The 24,998-nt window shown below is 55.4% G+C and overlaps 4 protein-coding genes across 4 annotated transcripts; 3 read left to right on the top strand and 1 right to left on the bottom strand.

Moving 5' to 3' along the window:
• Positions 1 to 2,200: 2,200 nt before the first annotated feature.
• EsH8_IV_000864 (uncharacterized protein) lies at positions 2,201 to 10,429 on the top strand (the record flags this gene model as incomplete). Its single annotated transcript, XM_083265754.1, has 11 exons — positions 2,201 to 2,909; positions 2,959 to 3,124; positions 3,180 to 5,898; positions 5,950 to 6,307; positions 6,356 to 6,659; positions 6,711 to 6,927; positions 6,982 to 7,091; positions 7,148 to 7,356; positions 7,411 to 10,140; positions 10,199 to 10,255; positions 10,332 to 10,429. 11 exons carry the CDS (start codon positions 2,201 to 2,203, stop codon positions 10,427 to 10,429), a joined length of 7,677 nt encoding a protein of 2,558 aa, XP_083124649.1.
• Positions 10,430 to 15,237: 4,808 nt separating this feature from the next.
• Positions 15,238 to 16,701, top strand: EsH8_IV_000863 (uncharacterized protein; the record flags this gene model as incomplete). The annotated part of the gene is made up of 2 exons (XM_083265753.1): positions 15,238 to 15,857; positions 15,915 to 16,701. 2 exons carry the CDS (start codon positions 15,238 to 15,240, stop codon positions 16,699 to 16,701), a joined length of 1,407 nt encoding a protein of 468 aa, XP_083124648.1.
• A 277-nt stretch (positions 16,702 to 16,978) lies between these two features.
• On the bottom strand, positions 16,979 to 18,142 carry EsH8_IV_000862 (mitotic checkpoint regulator, MAD2B-interacting-domain-containing protein; the record flags this gene model as incomplete). Its single annotated transcript, XM_083265752.1, has 1 exon — positions 16,979 to 18,142. One exon carries the CDS (start codon positions 18,140 to 18,142, stop codon positions 16,979 to 16,981), a length of 1,164 nt encoding a protein of 387 aa, XP_083124647.1.
• A 429-nt stretch (positions 18,143 to 18,571) lies between these two features.
• On the top strand, positions 18,572 to 21,116 carry EsH8_IV_000861 (stress-activated map kinase interacting protein 1-domain-containing protein; the record flags this gene model as incomplete). Its single annotated transcript, XM_083265751.1, has 3 exons — positions 18,572 to 18,594; positions 18,661 to 20,926; positions 21,000 to 21,116. 3 exons carry the CDS (start codon positions 18,572 to 18,574, stop codon positions 21,114 to 21,116), a joined length of 2,406 nt encoding a protein of 801 aa, XP_083124646.1.
• Positions 21,117 to 24,998: the final 3,882 nt, after the last annotated feature.

Here is a 24,998-nt window from a genome sequence, read left to right as displayed (position 1 = left end):
TCAGTAGACACGACGAGAAAGCGTTAGGAGGCACATTTGGATGACGTAGTAGCCTTCACCCGCAGTCTTTGATTGTTCAGTAATCTGGAAATGCCCATATCCTAGGTCCCTCGATTCGCACATAGCAATGGTATGTTGCCTAGGCTCATTAAACAAGACGAAAAAAAAAAATACGAGAACAAGAAACAGCTACGAAATGCCCAGCTCGTTGCAATCGACAGGTCTGATTACGAGACATAATTCGGTGCGGTAGCACTGCAGTGCATCATGAGGCGTGTGATCAAGGAAAGTTACCAACCACCTAACTATGGTATTTTACCTGGATTGTACTTCTGGGCAAACGCCCTGATGGGCGCCTCACCTTCTCTTCTGGGTTGCTGCCTACCTGCTGCTGCCTGCCTGAGGAACGAACTGAATACGCCTATCGCCAGGTAGCTCACGTCCTTCCTTACCTTTGCCCTTTCCGACGAACGGCAACGTCGTCGATTTATCATACCGAGCGCAGAGTTGATGGCCACTATCTGATAAATTGGAAGAGGCAGACACACAGGCACTGCAGAGGTTCTGGCTTCTGACTGGGCCCGCAACCAAAATACCTTCGATACACGATTTTACTCTTGCGAGTTCATGGTACCTTGCTTGAAGAACCAGAAAGTCCGACATTCAGCAGCAAACAGTACGTACCTTGCCTGCTTTACTGACCAACCACACGCATCTAATCAACCTTGAGGCTAAAGCCACACATTCAGTTTCCCTGGTACTACCCAACTTCTTGTCTCCAGAGACACACAGAAGTGCAAGACAATCGCTGGATGCTTGCCCTTCCTCTCCTGCAAGACACGAGCCGGGCTTTGTTATCCAGCTGCCCGTCCTGCCAAAGAAAAAGTGCACCCTCCTGCTCTACTCAAAGAAATCGATTTTCCTTCTCCCTTGCGCAAGCGGAATATCGGGCCCGATAGCTTCTTGTGTGCCATTACCGCATCTTGGTCCGCTTGTCGCAGCCGCGTATCGACCAGTCAGCACCTGCGGTTTTGTTGACCTGTCGCAACATTACCTCATCGGCAAACCTCGACACCTCAGGTAAGAACGGAAACCAAGAACATTTCGATCGAGGATGGAAAATAAAGATTTTGGCCAAACTGACGCAATCTGTAGTCAGATAGACAACTCGCCTACCCTACCTCGGGTGCCTTGCCTGTCTTATCGCCGCTTACCGATTTACCTACAAGTACCTGCCTGCCTCGATCTGCTCACCCCTCCCCACCTCGCCTTCGGTACCTTCCCGGCTGCACCGTGCTCTTGAGCCACCCTCATACTGATTGCACCGTCACCCCGCACCGCTGACCGAGAGGTGCCTTGCCGTCTCAAAGCTTCTAGCAGCATCAACTACTCACCTACAGAAGTTGTCCCAGATTGGAGGACTAGTGAGGTTTGGGAGTGACCTGCTTGCGAAGAAGAAAAGAAGAACTACTTCTCCAGCAATCCTCGACAAGCTTCTTTTTATTTTTAAATGGAAGGTCCTTTGCACGCCCGGACCTCTTCCACCCTGACAACACCCCAATAAGCTAAGGCTAAGGTAAGCTCAGAGCTCCCTCACCCAAGACCACCGCGATTCTCTGTACCTGAGCCTTGGACCTGCCCACCCCGCCACATCCAATCCAAGCAAGGTACGGATAAATGGTACCTCTTTCCGTCACCTTACCTCATCTACCCCATCAGCGTCTCCAAACAGACGAGCATCCCCCTCCCCCTCCAAAGCTCTCAGCTCTAGTGGGTTCACGCCCCCGACCGCACCGCGTCTTGTTCAAGCACCAAAAAAGAACGACGTGCAACCCCTGCTCCTTCCCCCAAAAGCCCACCTTCACCACACCTTGCTTTGCTTCATTGGACCTCAGCCTGCACTGCACCGGCACGTCGCTATCGTCACCTCGACATCCTAGCGCCGCCTCTCAATCATTTTTTCTCTCCCTTTTCCTTTGAGGGATCAAGCGGCGCAGCCTTGTCACCCGTCCTCATTTGCATCTTACAAAAAAATAAAAATCCAACAACGTTGCGCGCCTCACTCGCTCCGTTCACCACTACCAAAGCAAAAAAACCCACATGCTAATTTTGGCCAGCTGCTGCCGAGTCGTCTCCCGCGCCGGAGTGACGTCTCTGGAGCTCCAGGACCCGCGCTGCAACTCCTCATTGCGCCAGCCAGATGGACCAGCTTACAGGATCCTCGGAAGCACCAGAACGCGCGGTCTCCTCAGAGCCTAGCTCAACGAGGCCGAACCCTTTTACCGAAGGCGACGATTCTTCTAGGAAACGACGCCGAACCTCTTTGTCTGGTGGCTCCCGGAGCTTGTCGGTCGAAAGCACCAAGTCGGGGGCTGATACTTCAAGCTCTCCAGCCGCAGACCACGTCGAAGACGCCGTCGCCCAAGATTCCGCCATGAAGATAGACACCGGCCCCTCCACCCCGCAGACACCGGAGCTGCAGTCAACTGCTCGAGAGCCGCCGACCGAACCTCCTTCGAGCCGAGTCACAATAAACCTGCGCAATGCCGCCCAGCCCGACCCTCTTTCCTCGTCCCCTGTGTCCCCGACACCGCAGACGCTGCCAAACAAATCGGCCGAATCCTTAGAAGGCGTAAAGAAGAGTGTTGAAGATTTGGAGGAAGTCGACATGGTGCAAGCTCCGATCGAGATCACCGACACACCGCCTTCTACCTCGTCGAGCATGCAGAGCCCTGAGGTTGAGGTGGTTGCTATACCGGACGACGACCAGGATACTCCATTTGACGAGGAGGTCAGCATTATCCGAGAAGATGTTGCTTCCTTCGACCCAACCACCGACTTCCCATACCACGAGCCCCATGAGCCGTTGCCAGACACAGTAACTAAGCTGGTCAACTATCTTTCTTCTCGTAAGTTCTTGTGCTTTGCGATGGATCGCGCGGTTCTAACCGAGTACAGAAGCACCGCCGGAGGAAGCTGTTTTAGACGCTCTACGCTCTTGGATGGTGTCGTATATCAGATATGTCAGTAGCGTCGGGGTCAAGGCCGCCTATGAATCACATATCGCCTACCACAACTTCTGGCACATGTTCCCCGAGATTGCTTGGATGCTATCTAATAGAAAGTGAGCATCGCGGTTCCCTTCCCTAAAGACGTACCTGCTCACATTGAGTCCACAGACAACCGGTTTCACGGGAAAGCCGGCAGATCATAAGCGAGTTCTTGCTCGCCTACTCGAGATTGGCATCTTACTTCGTCGAGTTCGATTATCTGACAGCTCAGTCGCTTCAGACATCTCTGGATGAGGACCGCCGGCAACCGGATTTTCTCCTAGGCCGTTACGTACAGCCTCTAATATCCTATGCTCGGAGAGATGACCCGCGGGCCCAAAATGGGCAACTGCATGACGAAGAGCTGCTTTGGACTCGTACGGCAGACGTGTCCGAGATGATGAACATATTCCAGTCTGGAGCTGGCAACATCAAAGGGTTGAACAAGCTCACCCACATGCACATGAGCAACGCTTCAAGATACCAGAATTTGATGGATGTACTTGCGCCGATCTGTAACATCGCAGCGCTCATTCTTCAAAAAACGATTCAAGGAGTTCGGCCTCAAGCGCCGCTTCATAGCCTCGAAGCCGCCAAGTCCCGGTTAGCGGACGGTCACCTTCTGTACAATATGGTTTCGGGTGCCTTCTCGACGACCATCGAGAAGAAGGTGACTCAGCTTTCGAACGAGACTACTCAGTTTCTCGTCTCATCGCTGTCTGAGATTCTCAAAATCTCCTTGGGCGGCGACCAAAAGTTGGCGACAGACCGCCTCAACATACACCGGCAAAGTCATCCCGAATTACCCCACCGGTTTACTCCAGAAGCCATCTCGCTGGAATGGCGGCTCGGTGTGTTTGGGAAGCTGATCACATCAAGCCAGATGCAGCTGCGCGTCATGGCAGCCTCTACCATGTGTCACGACCTAGTTACTTGCTGGAAAAGGAACAACGACAATGAGGACGAGGACTGCAAGCTTTTTCTGAACTACGTGGCCGAATACCTACTTGGTACTAAACTGGTCGACTACATTTTGGGGCCAACGTGTCACCCTGAAATCACAGTCGAGAGCGGTAACATTGTGGGTTTCTTGGTAGTCACGCGCTTCTACCGCGACGAGCAAACCGATCTGCTCTGGCAAACGATCACGACCACTCAGGATCCACGGGTTTCAGAGGCGTTGATTCGCATGACCACAGGTATCACAAATCTGTTTCATAAGGAGGAACTCCTTTACCTGTGCGAAAAGCTTCATAGCTTGCCGATCGACAGCTTCACCCCACCTGTACGAGGCCTATGTGACGCCATCCTTCGGAATCTCCACACCAAATTCCAGTTCGCAGGCGAGACTCAAAGCATCTTGCCATTGGGTCTCTGCATTAGGCTTCTCCAGGAGTCTTCGGTTTACAGCTCAGAGTCACTTGTTGCCCACTCCGACGTTCATCACTTTGCATTGAACAAGTTTAGAGAGCTTGCCAAGGATGGTATTGAGCCCGAGATCCGAAGACAGATCTACCACGACTGTATCAAAGACATAACCGCGAAGACGTCCACAACGCTGGGCACCCTATCATGTCTGTCCATGGCCTTGCGGCCTGCTGTGGTATCCGAATTGCGCGTCTTGACAACGGAGCACAACTTAACTTCGCTACTCGTTGATGAGCTCGACCACGCGATTGAACAGGGGAAACAAGCTGGCATTCGAAGAATACTTGGTGGGCCTGTCAACCATCACCGCAGGGACCTTATCGCAAACATTTTGACCCACGAGCCCTCCACAGTCACGTCGGACCTTGGACCACGCCTTTGGGATTTGCTTGTCGGTCACGGCGCCGCCTGTCAGGACGATCGGGACGATGGCTGGAGGATCTTGAACACCATCCCTAGAACGGTCGCTGGCAACCCTTTTCTATCGGTATGCTTCAATGAGTATTTGCCGAACCTCCCTCGCGATTGTCTTTGTGGCGGGGCGTTGGAGTTCGTCAAGAGCGCGGTCCTTCCTCGCGTCAATGACATCAACGACATTATATTGGATGATGATGAAAGTGTTGCGCAAAGTGGAGTAGAACAACTCTGGCGCATGATTCTGGATGCTGAAAATGCAACAGTGGTGGCCAAAGATGTCACGCTCGTGGACGCCGCAATCCAGACGCTCGTGGGCGACATCTACATCGATAGTAAGTCTATCTTAGCATATCCGCACCACAGAGCTTGCCAGGTTCACTTGGGACTTGTGAACCGCTGCTTGAAGCAAATGGAAAACGCCGCAAAGCGGCTGGAGGCCTACAGCGATGGAACCCGGAGCGGGGACGATGAGCCAATGGTCATCGTTGCAACCGAGGAGCAGACAGTGGAGCAAGAGCGAATCTTCACACGATCGCTTGCAGTCCTCCGACATTTCCTGAATGCCCACCAGGCCAAGGCCCACTTCTCTGCGCCTGACCTTCGTGCTCTGACGCCTGGCTCACCGAGCGTGGCTGAAGGAGAGTCGGCTGAGCTCAAGTTCCAATCTTTCGATGGCAACACGCAGACCGACATCATGCCTCTTGAAGTGGGACGGCAAAACACGGCCGCATCTTTGCTGGCGAGCATTCGACAGGCCACCGGCTTTGACAACTACAGGATATACTACCGTGGTCATCCATTCGCCCCGAATGAAAACGATGTCTGTCGGTCTCTCGAGGACTTGAAGATCCACGACGGCCTGATCCTGGTCAAACGGCAAGAGACTGGCACGGCCATGGCTTCTAGGATCAAACCAGGAGCTTCACTTTTGGAGATCGAGATCATGGGCCATTTCGAGCAACTCTGGAGTTACTTGAGCATGCAGGACGTCCTGGCCGGAGAGGTATATGTTTGTATCATCATGTTTGGTGCCCGAGTGCTAACGGAGTTGCAGATCCATTCCTTTCTCACTAAGTTGCCTGCAGATACCCATATGCTAGTTGCCTTTGACTCTGCCGATACTTCGTATCAGCAGATATTCCCGCTCGCGCAGCCTTTCAAATCACTCTATGCCTCGTACGCTATGACGGAATACATGGACACAGCTGCTCGTCGATTGAGAGACTGCGAATCCACTGTCTCCGATGCAGACGATGCAAGCGTCGAGGCATATCTCGATGCGCTGGTTCGAGTGCGGGCGTTAGTTGTGGCGGCTATTTCCGATCGCGAAATCCTTGACAGCTGCACTTCTGAAGCGTTGAAGAATCGCCTGACATTCAACCTGATGAATGTCTATGGTCTGACTTTCAGAGGTGAGCACTTAGACTCTTGCACAGCTGGATCATCTGACACCGTCGCAGACCCTGGCCTCGAAGGCCTCGACATCCAGCCCAAGGCTGTGGCTATAGCACCGGCGGATCGCCTTGTTGGAATACTCATGTCGGCCATCACTACGCGGAGCAACGATACCCTCATCCCTCTCATTGCATCAACGTTCTCGGCAATCCTTCGAAGTGCTTCTATTGATTCTGCCTTCTGGGCTTCCTTGAGGGCTCTGCCGAACCTCGAAGAGCTAATGAGAGTCTTGCTCCTGGAGGAGCCTTCCGAGGCGATCCGTGCAAACATTGCCAAGTTGATAGAGGAGAGAGCCATCTCCCCCTATGAGTATGTCTCTCCAACCGGTAGCTGCCTGATCAACTCTCACGCAGGCAACAGGTCCAACACAAACACCATCTCATTCTGTGAATTCCTCTGGCCAATACTACATCGGCTCATTCCAAGAGCCGTCAAATCTCCAAAGCAATGCCAGCAAGTCCTCGGACTGTCTCTAGCGCTTTTGCGCGAAATGACCTTTGAAGATGCCACCGTCATAGACATACCTGCCTTGGCAAGCGATTGCGGAAAGCTTTTGCTTGAGCACGAATCATCCGAGGTAAGGACCCCCCCCCCTAAATCACCTATACATTATATCACTGACAACAACAAGCAATTCGGACACGTTGGGTCCGAGGATGCCGTAGCTAGTGGGCTTGTAAAGCTTCTTCACAGTTGCCTCAATGAAGGATCAGACGTGGATGTGGAAACCGACCTGCCATCGTGAGTTATCCGGAACCCGTATCAATCGAAGGGCGTAACACTGACTACCAGTACAGAAGCCTTGGCAGGAAGCTCTTCTGGAAACACCTGTTTCCCCCACCACGGCAGCACAGTGTAGGGTCAGGGCGATCCTGTATACTGTCAACTCAAACCAGAGCAACCCTTACCGAAATCGTCTTTGAGTTGGTCAGAGACCGAGACCGCGAGTTTTATGCTTTGCTGGAGGATCTAGAGAGTCTAGTGCCCTTTGATGAGTTCGACATTGGTTCGTATGCCCGGCCCTATATCGTGCGATCAAGCAGCTTACGCGAGGAAGAAGATCCGTATCTTTACGAACTGCAGCCGCAATTTGACCGAATGTCTGCGGTGAGGGCCCCCTGTGGATATACAGGGCTTCGCAATCTGTCCAACACCTGTTATCTCAACTCACTGTTTACCCAACTCTTCATGAATACAGGTTTCCGCCAATTCATGATGAACGCTCGTGCCCCAGACCAGGGTAACTCGCACGGGTTGCTCAAGGAGACTCGTAAGCTGTTTGCGTTTATGCAGGAGAGTTCTCGCAAGTTCATCGATCCTAGCTTGCTTGTCGGCTCAATCAAGACATACGAGGAGACAATTATCGATGTTCACAACCAGATGGACGTTGATGAATTCTACAACCTGCTCTTCGATCGCTGGGAAGGACAGCTATCGACGGCAGAGGAGAGGAAAACGCTACGGTCCTTCTACGGCGGCCAACTCGTGCAGCAGGTTGCTTCGAAGGAATGCGAACACATTTCGGAGCGACTCGAGCCATTTTCGGCCATTCAGTGCGACATCAAGGGCAAGAGCACCCTGCAGGATAGCCTCCAGGCCTACGTTGACGGTGAGATCATGGAAGGAGACAACAAATACAAGTGCTCGAGCTGCGACCGGCACGTTGACGCCGTCAAGAGAGCCTGCTTGAAGGACATTCCTGACAACCTGATCTTCCATCTCAAACGGTTCGATTTCAATCTACGGACTCTTATGCGAAGTAAGATTAACGACTACTTCTCGTTCCCCACCAAGATAGATATGCGACCGTACACCATTGACCATCTCGGCTCGCCTTCCGACTCTGAAGAAGAGGACGTATTCGAACTGGTCGGCGTACTTGTTCATGCGGGCACTGCGGAGTCTGGCCATTACTACTCCTACATAAGAGAACGACCAACTGCAGCCTCATCGCAGACTTGGTTCGAATTCAACGACGACATTGTTTCGCCATGGGATCCAGCCAAGATGGAAGAGTCGACCTTCGGTGGCACGGACGGGTCATTGGAGAGTGGTATAGCTTACGACAAGACGTACAGCGCCTACATGCTCTTCTACCAACGGTCTTCAGTCTTGAGATCGGAGCAGGAGAGGTTGCAGAGCGCTTCTTTGCCAACTCCGCTAAAGGTCGATGTTCCCGCCGAGGTCGTTGACCATATTGAGGGTGAAAATACGGTCCTGCTCAGACGGCACTGCCTCTATGACCCAACTCACTCGAAGTTCGTTCTCAGAATGTTCCAGCACGCCAGAATGCGGAATGGGGGCAGTTGCTCCGACATGCATCTTATTGAACAACGCGCGATGCACATGTTTCTTGGCCACCTGGATCAAGTCGCCTCCCGAACCAAAGATCTCCCCGACTTTGAAATGTTCCGGGAAGAGATCGAGCATGCCATCATCAACTGCCCTAAGTGTGCCATGGACTTTTTTGACTACTTCCAAGAACGGCACGAGGCGTTCCGTCAACTTCTCCAGAGAAACCCCGACTCCAACGTTAGATATGCGATCGGAAGCTTGTTCATCACAGGTTTGCGGCAAATCAAGGCCTCAAAGCCCGAGATGTGGGGCCTATCTCAGGTAGACATGGTCGAGGACCCTATCATGATGCAGGTCGTTCAGATGCTCGACACGCTCTGGGGCAACTTCCACGCCAATATTCGGTCTTGGCACGAAGTCTTTCAGACCATTTTGGCGTTCGCCCAGATGGGCACATTGGAGACTGCCCTGCTCATGTCGGAGGACTGGTTTTGTCGGGTCATGCGCATCGTCTTCGCAGATGCCAACATGGAACTCCCCAACAATTACGTCCGAATGCTAACCAACGTCATCCGCCGAATGAACAACACGCGCTCGACTTCATACGAGATGATCATCCAGTTGATTGACCACTTCATGGACGCCTTGGAGGACGTCATTGACGTTCACACCATCGTGGAGAACGCCGAGATGCGGTTGGAAATCTTCATGGAGCATCAAACACCAAAAATGTCTTGGACGCCCGAGGAGGTAAACATTCTTGGCCACGAATGGAGCAAGGGAACAGGCAGCACTTTTGTGAAGAAGTTGATCGACCTTGACCAGGAGCCGGCCCACTCGGCATCTATCATCAAGCGGATAATTCACCTGAACCACGAAATGGACCAGAAAGTCTTCTTCGGTATTAAGAGCATGATCACTGGACAGGTGGTCCAATATTCGGTGACCCCCTACATCAGAGCAGCTGTGCTGTTCGCCGAAGAAAGCAGAAATGGGGCGTGTGTCCAGGCCCTCTTCCGACACATAGCCTACCAGTGCCGAACTCTGCAAAACTCGGATGGTAGGGCCTTCCTCGACTTCTTCAAGCTAGCATACATCAGCCTGCAGAACGAAAACGAAGAGGTCAGGGACGCCCGGTACCCTCTGTACATCGACCACATCCCCGTCTGGGCACCAAGCCTGCTAGGTTACTACGATGCAGAGGTGCGGCGGGGCACAGAGGAACTCCTGTCTCTATGGCTGGCATCTCACGAGCCAGTTGAAGATGATGACGACGGGTTGGCCGTCATCGTGAACGTGACAGCCCGGAAAGTCGCCATGAACTGCCTCGCTTATCTCCGAGACTACTTTGTGCAGAGGCGGGCCCAAGTGGCCAAGCATTCCACAGAAAGCCTGCAAGCCATCATTCTCAAGTGCGAGCCCTTCTTCAGGGCCGATGTGGGACTTGAAGGGGAGCGCATTGTCTCCTTTGCAGAATTCCAAGAGCACTATCGCTGTAAGTTGCCCCGATGGGCTCTACTCATTTCCGGGTGGCCGCTAACATGTGACGATAGCAATCATTGAGCCACTCCGACGCATGACGGTGGAGGAGTTGGAGGATGAGGGTTCCGGTATGTCCCCAGGACTCTACAGTGACTCGGACACCATCGCCTCGGAACCATGAAGGCTGACTGGACGGCGGCCAAGACTGGGAGAACTCATGCGCATCCTCGGAGCAGCTGGAAAGCCCTGCAGACATCAGCATGCAGGCGGCTGGTGATCCGCCAGAGTCGGATCTCCAGTAACGGACACAAAACGAAAAGAAAAAAAAACACACCTGACGAATTGAATGACTATGAGGTTACTTGAACACTTTTCTATTGTGCGACATGGTAGGAAACAAACCAATCATGCAAGGCGTCTAGGAGATGAGGAGTCTCATTTAGAACGAATTCTGGAATTAGTAGCACGAAGCGCTATACAGGACGGCGGAGGCTTCTTGCATTTGAGTGGAGTCTTGGCGTTTGGGGACCCAGAAATGGGCAAAAGGTATCCAAGGTCCAGCACATGGACAATGACGGCCAAAGGAACGGGGTACGATGGTTCACTTTCTGGGCAGCCTAGTCATGGCCGTTGAGTCAGGCTAGGATATGATTTTACTATGGACGGGCAGCAGGAAGCCGTCACTGGACGCACGGCAAAGAGTTGTTGAGATTGCATTGAGGGGCGGTGGTAAGAGCATCAAGTCCATCCTACCTCCAGCGCCAGCGCAGCCAACGATAGTCTCGCAATGGGCCTAGCTAGGAAGATAGGAATTGTAAGGATTATCTTTAGCACATGCAGAGCATTGGAAGAGCGAGAGTCGCCTGGTGAACGTAAATAAAGCCCGCTAGGCTCTTCCAAGTGGCTTGACTGCCGAGAGAAGATGCGAGCTAAAGATGTATACGAGGTGCTAAAAGGCAACATGAAGGGGTTCCAATATTAGATCTTTCGGAGCGACTCCGCGGGGTTTTAATTAACGGCACTGATAGAGGAATGGGTCGTTGTAGTATCGGTGGTTGATAGCCGCCGAACCATGGAGGGGAGCCGTGTGCAATCCCGGTCCCGGGATTAAGAAGCCGTTCAAATGGATGGGGCGACGGCGGGCGGAAGTGCATACAAGCCTCGGATTGGTTCACGAGAGTGCCCACGCGAGTGGCGCGCTCAAGGTGATATCGGGGAACCATCACACGTGTGGGGGGGGGGGGGGGGGGGGGGGTGGTAAGCCATCGCAAAGACCCAAGGCCCCCTTTTTTTTTTTCTTTTTCTTTTTTTACCTTTCCTGTTTTATTTCCAGGCGCCCAATCCCTTCTTTCCAAAGGGGCTAGAAAAGAATCATGAATGGCTGGGTCATTTTTGGCTACTTGCGCTTACGATTTGGGGTAAGATGCCGGGGGGAGGGGGACTTGGCTTTGAAGAGTGAAGGTCATATTTAGAAACCCAATGCAGAAGGAAGGGGCGCGCGCCCGGGGGTTTGGGTTTTGCGGCTGACAGGCTTCAAAGAATGGAGTTTGTTGACCGCCGGGTCTTGATTCTGGTCGCAGGAAAGCGACAAGGCAAGTGGCCGATGGAGGAAAAGGGGGGGGCGCGCATTTGGGAAACACAAGAGAGAGAGACAGAGAGAGACAGAGAGTAGGGATGGGGAGGGGATGAATGGCGGCGATCTTCAAGGATGGTGGCCGGGCTCTGGGCATGTTTGTCCAAATGCCGGCGATCAATGATGCTATACCGGGTTGAAAGAGGTTGGTGAGGTGGCCGCTTCCTTGCTTGCGTGACTGACGTTTGCTGTCGCATGTGGTTTCTCAATGGCACGACAGAACTTTCAAGAAGATGGGACTGAAGAGGGAGGTGGGGGAATTCGTTGATGTTGATCGAGAACGGTGATTTACGATCTAGGCGTGTCAAGTCGGGGTTTGGACCGGCACTTGGCAGGTCGCCAGCGGAGGTTGAGGTTGCTCTCCGGCAGCGGTCGCGTACCTCGTGATGTGTCGTCGCGGCTCCAACGAGTTGTTTTCACGTTTGATGAAGAGGGGGAGGGGGGCGGGGGCTTGGCTCTCGTTTGGCTGAGCGAAACAAGGTTGGTGATGTTCCGCGAGACCGAGGGGAGCAGCGCGGGCTCGGGGAAGCGCGGCCACCGACGAAGCAACGCCCGATGAGGGGTAGGTATGACGTGCCAGAAGTAAATAGGTTTTGGTGGATGGGTTGATGGTTTCGTGTGGTGGCCGTCAACGATGAGGCTCGGGCGATTCTGCAGGAGAGTGGGAGGGGAGGGGGGAGGCACTGACTGACGGATGGCTGATGCGGGGTCGGTTGATCAACCGGTTCGACCGGAGGCGGGTGACGTGCCTAAGAGTCACGGTGTACCACATGGTTGGGAGCAGAGAGAACTTCAGACGAGGGGAAGCACGCACACACACACTCACACACACATGCACTGTTAATTGAGATTGTTGTCTCGATCGGGGATTGACAATTTGGCGAACAATTTAGGCGGGGTGCCTTGGCGCCTTGTTTGAGCCAAGAGGAGCAGAAGTTGGGGGGGACTCAATCAAGGAGCGAGTGGTTGGGATCGCGATGGCGACGGTGATGGTGACGGCTGCGAGTTGCTAAAAAAAATAAAAGTAAAGCCAAGAAGGGCACTTGTGGCTTGTCCAACAGACCTGAAGAAACCTTCTTCGGTATCAACAAGGGGAGGGACAAGCTCTTTCCTCTCTCTTCCGAGTATTCGCTGCCCGGTTGTATCACGCGCAGTCGTCCCATCGATAAATCGCCGTGCCAAGTCTTGGCCCCGTTTCTACCTGCCCTCGTCTCTTCTCTTTACCTTTTTTTTTTCTCAATTCCCATCGCGATGGTTGAGCAAAGTCGCTGCTCTGATCATGGATCGATCAACCGCAAGGTTCTGTAACGCCAATAGCGGGGCAATCTATCTCGAGCGGCATCTCGAGACGAGCGAAGGCGTTCTGGACGGGAGGTTTCCTGGGGTAAATTGATGCTTCTTCAGGTCGTTCCCACGAGGCAGTGACGTCTGCGACAGCCAACCTTCAGGTAAATTGAGCAAAGCCACGGCGAAATATACTTCCCGCCCTCTGTGGGTTAGGTACTATGCAGAGTATGGGATAGAAGGTAGCCAAGTTTGAGAAACGCTGAGCCATTGTTTAACCCACAAAACTTGAAATCCTCTAGTCGACTGTTGTTTGTGGGCGCTGTTTGGTTCTCTTGATGCCCCAAAATTGGACCCCCCCAAAGACGACGGCTTCCTTTGATGTCGAATCCACGAACGAGTCCGGACGCTGGGTGCTGGGTGCTGGGCTTGCTGGCCAAAGGGGGGCATTTCCCACGGTTCGCTGTCGCCGAGGGCGCGGGGGCCAAATCGTGCCCCCTTCCTCCCTCCGCCTCCTCCGCTGACTTGTGGCAGCCGAGGCGTTGACAGAGCGCGCTGCCACGCAAAGAAAGGGCAATCTATTTTTGACACTGGCGAGAACGGCGGGCCCGCATCATGCACGAATCCCTGTCCGGCACACACGCAGATCTCCAAGTAGATCCGCACGGGCTCCCTGGGAGACGTGATTGGGCAGACCCGGCTGGCGGACAGGCAGCGCGCACTGGAAATAGCAGCGTAACCGCCCAGAGGGACGGGAGAATGGCACTAGAGCAGCCGGGGAAAATCTACGATTGGACGACAGGAAGGGGATTGGTCGGGGACTCTCAGGTCGTAGGGTAGCTTTGCAGATTGAACAGCTGCGTTTAGATCTGGGTAATTCGGAAAATAGTCCTGTCGAGTGAGGGGAAGGAGGGGAGAGATTGGGCGATTGGGCGATTCCGTTCTTTGGTGTCATCGTGCCAATTTTAAAATACCTGGAAAAAAATAATTGTATTCATTTTTAGGTACGGAGATGCTGTACGCCGTGTGATGAAGTGCAGTAGCCTCGTCGTCGTCGCCGTCCTTTCCTGCTCCTCGTGCTCTGGAATTAGAAGGCAACCCGGTCAGTCAGTAAGCCAGCCAGCCAGCCAGCTAGCGGACGTTACATTACGCAGTCGCACACGTGGTAGGGCCCCCTCAGCCACTTCGCCTTTCAACGCTTAATTCACCGGACAAGCCACGGTCGAACTGGACCAGGGTTTAACGACGTCTGCGGGATGTTTGATGACAGGCTGAGATAGATGATGGCAGGCCGGGGGGAGGGGGCCTTTCGGCTCCCCGTTCCACACCCCCCTTACCATACAACCTCCCACATTCCCTTGGCGGGCCCCCCCCCCATCCTCGCATTTGAGCAACTAAAGACGAGAAAACGAGGTCGATCATGAAACAAGACTACTCTCCTCCACGCGCCAACGTACGCACACGGCACACGTCGTCCACATGTCATCTAAAGGAGACTGGTTTCATCTTCTTTGGCGCCCATTGGTAGAGTTCCTTGTCAGATCAGAGACGCCACGCCACGCAACGCTAGAAACCTTTTTTTATCCCACTTTTCTTTGGCCTTCTTCGCAGTCGTGATCATTCCCTCGGCCGTCGCACTCCCCCCCCCTTTCCCTGGTCGAGGGTACTTTGTGCGGTACCTTAGTTATGGGTCCCCCAAGTCCGAGGTTACCCACTCGGCGACCAGCTCCTTTCCTATTCTGGGCTATCCGGACTCGACTTGGGGACTATACCCAAGAGGGGCCATACCCGTAAGGCTGTTTTGAGTTGCATCGCAGCAGGACACTTGATGACGGCCGACAAGGGGTCCTGCACACGAAGGCCCTCGTTTCAGATTTTCTTGAGCGAACCCTCGGTTTCCGTCGTCCGTCTTTGTCGATATAACTTCATCGCTCCTCCCCCTCGACTCTCGGCATTCAAGAAAGAGCTTCAGCAGTAGTATCACGGTGTCGACAATCCAACCTAAGCCTGGCGCTCAGAGTCTTTACAGTCCCTTCAATAACTTATTAACCTTCATCGACCTGGCGTCATTTATTTCGGCTTTTACACCACTTTTTTTTCAATAAACACACAAAACACACAACACTCACACTTACACTTACTCTCTAAAAAAAAACAAAAAACTAGACCATCTGCAACCAAAACAAAACCAAAATGGCTCTCAAGAGTCGCATTTCGTCGCCTTTGGAGGCCGGCACCTCCCTCCTCGATGTCCAGCACCTGCCACCCCATCTTAATGAGGCCCTGGAGTACGCCTCCAAGAGGCTCGCCAGGAAGGCCTTCCATGTCACCCTCGTTGTCGCCAGGCGCGAGTACCAGCTCCCCACGCTCCCCTCCACCACCTACGGCGTCTCGTCCCCGCCAATGTCGCCTCCGTCCTCGGCAGGGAGCAACTCTTCTTCTCGCTTCAACTTCACCACCTCGCCCGTCTCCTCCTTCAAGAAGCTCGTGAGGACAAACACCGGCTCCAGCGTCTCGTCCGTGTCCACCGTTTCCTCCTCCGGGAGGGAGTCTCCCGAGACCTTCATCTTCACGCCCTCATTCCTCATGGACACCAACGGCCCGAGGCTGAGGTGGCCCCTGTCGCCGGGCATCCCCCTCTCGCCCCCGCCAATGACCCCCTCCACCGCCTGTTCCACCATCACCGACGCCTCCGGCCCCATGTCGCCCAACCCCTTCGGCATCCGTCTCATCCACGCCGACTTGCTCACGGACAAGCAAGAGAGAACGCTCAGACAGACTATTGAGCGGGCGGAGAAGAAGTTCCGCATCGGGTACGTCTTTGCACAGTCACACCCCCCCACAACGAGAACCTCGCTAACATGGCTCAGATCTGAGTGGCTCCCGCCAGTAGTGGACGGTTCGGCGTCCGGCTTGACGAGCAGCCTGATCCGCCGCTCCATCGTGCAGAACGAGGTGCTATTTGCCTCCGAAGGCCTGACCCTGGTCTCCCTGGACCACCTGTACACATTCAAGGCGGCCCTGTCGAGCTACTCGCGCACCAACGCCCCGCTGCGGCTCGAGGACGCCGTCGACGAGCTCCGGAGGCTCATCCTCTCGAGGGCGGGGAAGAAGGTCTCAAAGTCCGACCTGCTTCGCTCGTACGACTGGCTCAGCGTCACCGATGCCGCCCTGGCCGAGGTTGACAAGATGTACCGCAGAGCATACGGCGGCCCGGACAGGATCGGCGCCATCGAAGGAGTGGGATCCGCGGCTCAGGTGGAGGAGACCGTGAGGGAGCTCGAGATCCAGCTCGACGACACGATGGCGGCCTCCATGGGCACCATCCGAATCAGCAAGCCGCCATCGCCAAAGGGCCCCGCCCTGAAGCTGCAGACCAACTTCGACCCCAAGCCGCAGCAGCTGCCGCTGGAGATTCGGGGGTACGATGACGAGGAGGACGAGGACCTGACGGCCCGGCCGGAGCGCCAGCCTCCCATGTCCGTCTGGAGCCCCGTCTCCATCGCCGAGGTCCTGCACGAGGACCGGCAGGCGTCGGGCCCGATGACGCCGAACGGGTACGATGACATCTCGCCCATCACCAGAGGCGAATGGGGCTTCCTCATGGGCCCCAGCGGGGTGGGCAGCGGCCGCACCGCGCCTGTTATGACCTGCTGAGCAGCCTTTTTCTTTTGTTGTTGGAAAAAAAGCCTTTTTTTTTTCCCCGAGGGGATTTTGGGAAGCGTTTGGGGGGGGGTCTTCTTCTTGTATGATAGTTTGTTGGGTTATGACTTCACGAGTACAAATTTTGGGATACCTAGAAAGGCGGATGGCAATCATCATGTACAATTTACCTGACCCGGAAGGGTTACAAAACCAAGGGCAGAAGAGAATAAAAGAAAAGAAAAAAAAAAGGATTTCATCAATTTTTGGGGTATCATGTCCTTCCGTTCTTCTACCATCCGTACCGGCTCGACGCCTCCTTCCTGTTGCTCTTGCCCTTGGCGAAGCTGTCCTCGAGAGCCTCGCGCTGGTTCTGCACCTGGTTGACCAGCTGCCGCAGGTTGTGCTTGCCCGGCGCGATGGCCCGCACGGGGTTGTGGATCTGCTGCTGCCCGGCGGCCCGCAGCTCCTCGTTGTGCTGGTATTCCTGGTCCGTGTTGAAGTTGATGACCCTCGAGGCCGTCTGCGGGCCGCCTCCCTTCTGGCGGCCGAACAGCTCGCGCCTGGCGGCGGCCGAGAGGTTCAGGTCGTTGGCGATGGTGTCGAGGTTATCCGACTCGTTGGGCGCCGTCGTGGGCGCCGGCCAGCTGGCCTGCCCTGCGTGGTCCGCGTAGCCGTTGGAGTCGTCCACCGCCTGCTCTGTCGCGAAGAGCGGCTCGTACGCGCCGCTGGTGGCCACGGCGTCTGGCGTTGTCGTCTCCTCGGGTTCGATGGAGAAGAGGGAGACGGCCTTTTTCGGCGCTGGCGTCAGCGCAGGCGCGTCGCCATTGGCCTCGGGCTCTTTGGGTCCTGCCGATGCGGGCTTCGGCGCCGCGGCGGACGCCGAAGTTGCCGTCTTCTTCTTGGGCTTCCGGGCCACGGACAGGGGCTTGAACATCATCGGCTTCCCGACCAGCTTCACTTCGTCCGCCGGTTTCATGCCCTCTGGTATCGTCGGTTGCGCCTGCGCCCTGGGGGCGGGCAGGCTGAACCCCCCGCCGGCCGTTCCTGAAGATCCCTCCCCATCGTCACCGCCTCTGTCCCTGCTGAAACCGGGCTCGGCTCCGGTCTTGAGCTGGAATGCCGGCCGCGATGTGCTGCTGCTGCTGCTGCTGCTTTGCGCCGGGGCGGATTTCGCGGCGTTCTTGGGCGGCGGCAGGAAGGAGTTGAAGCCGCTGAACAGGCCGCCTTTCCCGGTCCGCGCGCGCTTGGCCGGCGGCTCGTCGCTGGGGGGTTTCGGGCCGTCGGGCTTCGTCGATGGCAGGTTGACGACAATCTTGCCGGGGTTCGACCGGTCGACGACCTTCTGGAAGGGCTTCTTTGTTGTGGTGGTGGATGCGGGCTTCGCGGCGGCGATCGGCTTGGCGGGCACCTCGTCCTCTGAGCCTGAGGATTCAGAATAGTCGACCAAACCCATTGTTGTCTTCGTTATTGTAGTGGGCAAGTCTTTGATGGGGGATGGAGGAATGCGACGATCGCAAAATGGGCTTTGCAAGGTCGACAAGGTACCCGGAGTGAGTGCCAGCCAGGAACGCACCGCCACACCTTACTGCAAGGCTAGGAAGTCTAGGACCGTGCGTCATGTTGGTGCACGGCCCACCTCTTCAACACAGCTGTTTCACAAGGCTGAAGGAGGCACGACGCACCTCGCGGTTACCCCTCGGCGACTTCCTTCCATATTCCTTCACCACAGATTCCCTTTGCAATGTTGTGAGCTGTGCTCACAGTTATGTTCCCTTCCAGATCGCGGGCGTGGCTTCCATTGATCCGATACCCTTAGGGATGATCTGTTATTGAACGTTCCATCCGTCACCGTCACCAATGACCGGTAGCACCCCTGCCTACCATGTCGGTCATCCAGAATGAAGAGTAAGATAACCCGAGCGCCCACCCCGTTTGCTTGCTGCGCTTTTCTGACAATGATTTGTCTTTCAGGCTGGTCGCGTATCAGCTGCGCTGCGGCTACCTCACCGAAATCGCCGATGGAGTCGGCGAACGCCTGATTACCCTAAACGAGGGGTTCATGAACTCGTCGGCGTTCAAAGCCGTCGCTTGGCAAGCGAACCCCGACCTCGTCAAACGATGCTACTCCCCGCCGATCCCAACCGCTATTGCCTCTGAATACTTCCAAGCCCCACGACAGGCCGGGGTGACACTCGAGGATGATGCCGACGAAGCTGGAATGTTGACCGGCGGAGGCACCGATACCCTTGGCCCTGGGCTAGCTACAAGGAGAAGAAGACGGCGGGAGACGCTGGAGGATGATGACAGCAGCGACCTGAGCGACGAGAGCGACGAAGACGATATCGGTCAGCGAGCGGCTCAGCAGATCAAGTTTGCCAAGATGCCCGTTCGATCGAGGGCCGGTTCTAGTCCGATCCAGTCGTCGCAAATCAAGCAGTCCCCAGCCATGTCTCCCCGAGCAGCCCCCGGCGCACGGCGAGGCTCACAATCCGCTCTGGAAATCGTCAAGGAAAGGGCGCGGAGGGACACCGTCACTAGCAGCGAGGTGTCCTCCGAGAACGAGTTCGACGCGTCCGGTTTCCACAAGCAGCGGGAGGCCGCGAGAGCTGCGGCCAAGTCTGTCAAGCTCCAGGCTAAGATCATGGAGGAACCAAGCCTCGGAATAAAGCGGGCGGGCACCCAGTTGCTGCCCGAAGAGGAAGACGATTCCGACGGCTCAGACATGTCCGGGGCCTACATTGAGAGTATCGACTCGGCCTCGATCCTGGACGCCGTCGAGAACCCGGAGCCTCCCCCCCACAAACAAGTCGTCGGAACTCCCCCCCGGGAGTTCACGAGGACTTCTACCGTGCGGAAGTCGCAAGCGCCGCCCCGGATCCTTCAAGCGCTCCCGCCACCTCGCCCGATGAGCACTATCCGGCCTATGAGCATGATCCAGCCCAAGAGCTTGCTGTCTGCGGCTCTGAAGGCGAGGAAGACGAAGCCCAAAGTGCCATTCGAAGGCTTTGCGGCGTTGTCAGGACAGGGAGAAAACAACCCCATCGCCGTCCGCATATACCCGGCCTTCTCCGACAACCCCGAGAAGCCGTATGAGGTTCCCATTAGACGGATGGTGCACCATGGCGAGGGCGGCGACCGGCCTGTGACCGTGGCGGACCTCATCGGTCTTGCTCTCTGGAGGTACAACGAGGAAAAGCGGCAGCCGCCCATACCCGCCGACAAAAACAACATCAACTGGTGGACTCTAAGGATGGTGGAAGAGGATGGCGAGGTCGACGACGATTTCCCGCCTTTTGAACGGACCAAGGCGTTGACATCTTTTACTACAGCTAACAACCGGGCTGCTGGAAGAATGCGCGCCAACTCCAAGACCTTCGATAACTTTGGTCTGGTCCAGGCAACTCAAGCCGAATTCAACGAGAATCAGAGCATCACCCCGCAGCCCGAGGAGGAGGCAGCGGAAGAGCCCGACGAGGACCTAACCCCGCGCAATACGCCGCAGCCGAACGTGCACGCCTTCGTACCCGTCGCCACAGAGCCTCGCCTGAACCCCGTTACGAACACTACATATCGTCAACAGCATAGTATATTCGCCGACGCACCCCAGGCGCCTGCAGCGGCGCCCAACACGAGCCGGGGTCAACAGAAGCTTTTGCGGGTGCATCTTCATTCGACGGATGTGGCTCCCGGCCAGCTGGTCACGCTAGACACCACGACAGAAACGTACATGGCCGAGGTCCTGGACATGGTGTGTCGTAAGAGACAACTGGACAAGGCCAATCACGTTCTCAAGATGCCTGGCGGAGGCCCCGTGATCTTGCTTGACACCAAGGTCGCGGCAATCGGCAGTTTGGCGGATCTGGAGCTGCATCGGCGCCGTTTCGCTACAGATGGCCCACTGGCCATGACTGGGTCCCCGGGCAGCTCTTCGCCAAAGCTTCTTCCGTTCGTGGACGGCCAGCCCGGACGCAAGTCCAAGAAGCCGCACATTATGGGAAGCCACCCATTGGCACAGGAGGCCATCAAGCAGGCAGAGTTCACCAGCGCGTACCACAAGTCGTGGGTTGTCTGGCGTTTACGCACAGTCCGGATGATTACGCAATCCGAGAAGCGGTTCGAGATTGACGGGGAGTATGTACACATCAAGCCGACGACGAGGGATGCCAAGACGACGACGGCGCACATCTCCCAGGTCATTGGATGCAAGGTATCCAGCAAGCACCCGAACCAATTCAAGGTAAGTTACTCGGGCAGATCACCGAGCAGGACGCCGCATTAGGGCCGCAGCAGCTGACAAAACAATGCAACAGCTTTTCATTTACCGGGACACGGAAAGTAAACGCTACGACTTCGAGGCCAAATCGGTCGAGGAGGCGCATGAGATCGTCAACGAGCTCAGGAAGGGCGTGGCTCAGGTTATGGGCTGAGCTCCCCGGTCCCAATGCGCCAGCATGGTTTTGACGACGTTGGACAGCATCATGAATGAGCTGTCCTCGCCCCGCCACAACGTATGGTATGGTGCCTACGCCACGTACAACACCGCCACAATTGGAGGCAGCTAGTTATGCGGAAGCTGCGGCGCGAACATTGACGGGCTGACGGCGATCCACCGAATGCTGACCCAGGCCGGAGAATCGGTTGGCCGGGACGAATCCGCCCCCGTGCCTTGCTCTGGAGCCTGCAGAGGATGACGCGTCACCCGAATGGGCCGGCTGCTTATTTTAGGAAGTGGGCTACGCCTTCAATGACGAAAGGACGAGAATTATGTAATGCGTGCCATGATCGGAGTAAACTGGGCCAACTAGGGACAAACAGGAAAATTGAGGGCACGCGAGTGGAGGAAGGGTGACATGCTGTGGAGGGAATACGGTGTGGGGTACATGTCCAATTAAGGTTCGCATCCTGGCTCCTGCGTCATGCAGATCAATGCTATTGGAGCCGCGGGCCGGGGTGCTTGGCGCCACGGCCGCGCTCCTTGCTTTGGTCGAGCTCGGCAAGGCTAGGCATATTTCGGTTGGGAGGGCCTGGACGCTTGGTAACGGTGGCACGATGGATGAGCGAGATGAGGCAATGAGGGAGACAAGAAATGGGTATTGATTGTCGGCACATGAGCTGGCACACATACACACGCACACGCACACACCCTTCGGGCCAGGCTGCTACACAATGGACAATTAGACAAAGAAACATGAAAGCTCTTGAAACTGTGCTGCGTTAAGGCTGACTACGTACATTTGCCCAATTGGTCGAGTCCCCCGATTCGGTCCTCTCGGGACCGGACCCAGCACGATATATCCGCATAAGCGTGGCTGATTAGTTCGATCACTACAGTTATGCCCTGTGTAATATCCGACGATGCTGCATCACAGATGGCAGGTAAATCGGTACTCGCTCCAGCACAGCACTCGAGGTCCCCTCGTCCCTGGCAAAAATCATCCGAGGATGGAGCGCCCCGAGGTTACCCTGTACAGTGGGGACGACGGTGTTGTAGAACATTTTCTTTTGGTTTTCCGTTGGGAGACGAGTACCTAGCCATCCCGCTGTTTTGCCGATCCCCGATTTCGGTGCTGCTGGCTCGCGAGCCAGAAAAAGGTTCGAGATCGGGACATCCTCATCCTCTCTTTATAGCTCCTCAATTTCCACGGTCAAATAAATGGCATGGACCCTTTTTTTCCCTCCTCAGACTCTGCATGTGCTTCTCTCGTATTCTCCTGCCTCGAAGGAAGAAAGGGGAAACGGAAGGGTCGAGGGGAGGCATCGGTCGCACAACAGGAGTTGCAGCAGCGCCTTTCTTGCGTGCCAGCCAGAGGTTTTGGTGAAACCGGGAGGATTCAAGACCTTGAATACATACACCCCGCGCAGGCAGCACAACGCGTAGTGTACGTTTGTTTGCCTTGCCTTGCCTTGCCCTTTCCCCTCCGCGCCTCGCCACCCTCTCCCCAACAAGGGGGTTCCCGTCTGGCTGCGCGGCTCATTCCCGAATTTGCCCTCTTGCCCTGTTGTTCGCGAAAACCGCGGGCAAGGACCTCACCTTAATCCGAACTTTAGGATCGGGAAGGGGGTGGGCGGCGGGCAATCGGTCGCGTTTTTAGTGACACCTCCGGCGATATGGGGGGGTTGCGCGGCGCCGCGCGACTCGAAACGAACGGCGTGCTTGACGCCGAAGAGGGAGGGAGGGAGGGGCAGCACATTGGCCTCCCTGTGACGCAATCCAATTCTTCATGTTTGCTCTCGCTCTTTGCTTTGGCTCCATGGCTGAGCCTGGGCTGAAGCTTACGGTGAGATGGGAATTGTTGGATCGAATCCTCCTAGCTCCCCCTTTCAATTGCTGACGGCCGGGACGGGCGCCAAGGGTACGTATACCCGGCGTGTGCATAACCCCAAATAAATTAAGAAATAAAGAAGATTAAAGAAAACGTTTCCCGAATACCCGTGGCCAATACAGGTTAATTATGGATAAAACCGAGGCAGGCAGAATCGTCCGGGCAGAACGAGTTGTGACGACGACGACGACAAAACGCCACACCACCGCCCGCTCCGCCCCGTCCGTCCGATCTAGTCCTACCGTTCAGTTTCTCTTTTTTTTTTTTTTTTTTTTTTTTTTTTGGTAAGGGGGAAAAGGGTTCTTCAGACTCCCTTTGGCCCTTGGGCTGGGCGGAAAAGGTTCAACGTCGACGCAACATTGGCACTGGGCAGGTTTACATGTGGCCATGGACGAACCCAAACAAAGGACCACCGGAGTGGTCCCAAACAGGGAGCTCCCCCTCCCATCCCTCAGTTTCCACCAGTGCATGCAGGCAATGCTCTGCTCCGGGCCTCACAACCCTTCCTGCCGAGAATAGTGTGCGGTGGTATGACCAGTGGTCACCCTGAGCCTTGAGCAGGCATTGACGGTACCGAAAAGGAACTAGGAGGCTCCTACTCCCTTCTATTGCCTGCATTGAATGGCGCGGCATTTCGCTTGAAAGGTGATGATGATAATGATGATGCCGTCGTTGAAGCTGACAGGCCTCGGGACGGTAGGCCTGTCACCGGTACGTCATTGCACGGCCAAAGTGCCCGAGCGTCGGCGGGTGACGGTCTACCCTCTGGTCTGGTCCTCTTTGATGGCAGACACAAGGAAAAAAAGGTCGTTTTGGGGGGATACAATTAATTACCCTGCAGTCTGCAATTTACGGTTGAGACTAGCACGAACGGCCAAAGGCAACCGTCACGCCAGACACTTTTGCAGGCCAAGGCGGCAAAGGCTTCTGCTCGACATCTTGCTTCCTTTTCTTTCCCCTTCCTCCTCGGGCTGTAATTAGACCATTAGGCCAGCTGAGGGCGAGGCCTCCCAAACATCACCCTGTGAGTTTGAGCTGGCGGTCAAGGCTTCCTCAGCTGCGCTCGGAAGCCTCAATGAAACCATGTCGATCCGCGGGGCCATTCTCCAGCGTCGTGTGGAATCTGCCGAATCAGAAGCCTCGCGAAGGAAGGCGATTGTCATGCCAACATGTCCCCCTTGGAATGGGGTTTCCTTCCCTTTTTTTTCTTTTTTTTTTAAAACTGCTTCCTGCGGCTTCCATTGGCAATCCGTAAGCGTTCTCTCATGGAGCTGCCGTTACCCGTATTGGGGGGTCCCGTTTTCACACAGCTGGATGCCGGGAGCTCAGTGTGTGTGTGACTAGTATCCAAAACGAACAAAAAGACGGGGTGGTGTCTCTCCAGTACCCTCGTCGGTACGGAGCTTCGGCCAACCAGGCGCCGTCTTCGTCCCCACCTCCTGTCGATCCCATCGCCTCCGCCGCTGGCCCACTCCTTGGCCTATGGTGTCATTGGCCCCATCTCGTGGTTGCGTGTGTGTGCTGTCTACGTTGGCCCAGTTTGTTGATGGACTTGACCGTCATGTTTTGCTAGGGACGTTATTTTTTTTGGCCTGTTTGTCTGCTTGTGTGCTTGCTTGTTTGCTTGTTGGACGGGTGAGGGGGCCCTCGACTGGTGACGGGGAATACAGCGAAGCGCCCTGACGGCCACAGCCACTGGCCCATTCAATGCCTCCCCCCGGCATTACTGCTTTCCACAATCCCCATCCACGGAAATCGCCTGCGTGCATCTTCTCCGGTATTGATGTACACAGCCATACCGAGTGGGCACTGTGGATTGTGCGGATGGAGGACGTACCTGCTCCGCGCCATTGCCAAGTACCCGCGTGGCTTTGCGAGCTTCTATTGTCTCGGGACATGGGGGCGCGCTGTTGACGGTACGGTAACTCGACGAACTTTTTGTTCCTCCCCTCCCTTTTGGAAACACCGTTGGCCACGCCGCAATTG

This window comes from Colletotrichum jinshuiense, chromosome 4 (genome assembly GCF_051148585.1).
Source record: "Colletotrichum jinshuiense chromosome 4, complete sequence".
In the NCBI taxonomy this organism is placed as follows: Eukaryota; Fungi; Ascomycota; class Sordariomycetes; order Glomerellales; family Glomerellaceae; genus Colletotrichum; species Colletotrichum jinshuiense.
The sequence above is the reverse complement of the archived record's forward strand: the minus strand, read 5'-3'. Positions and strand labels throughout refer to the sequence as shown.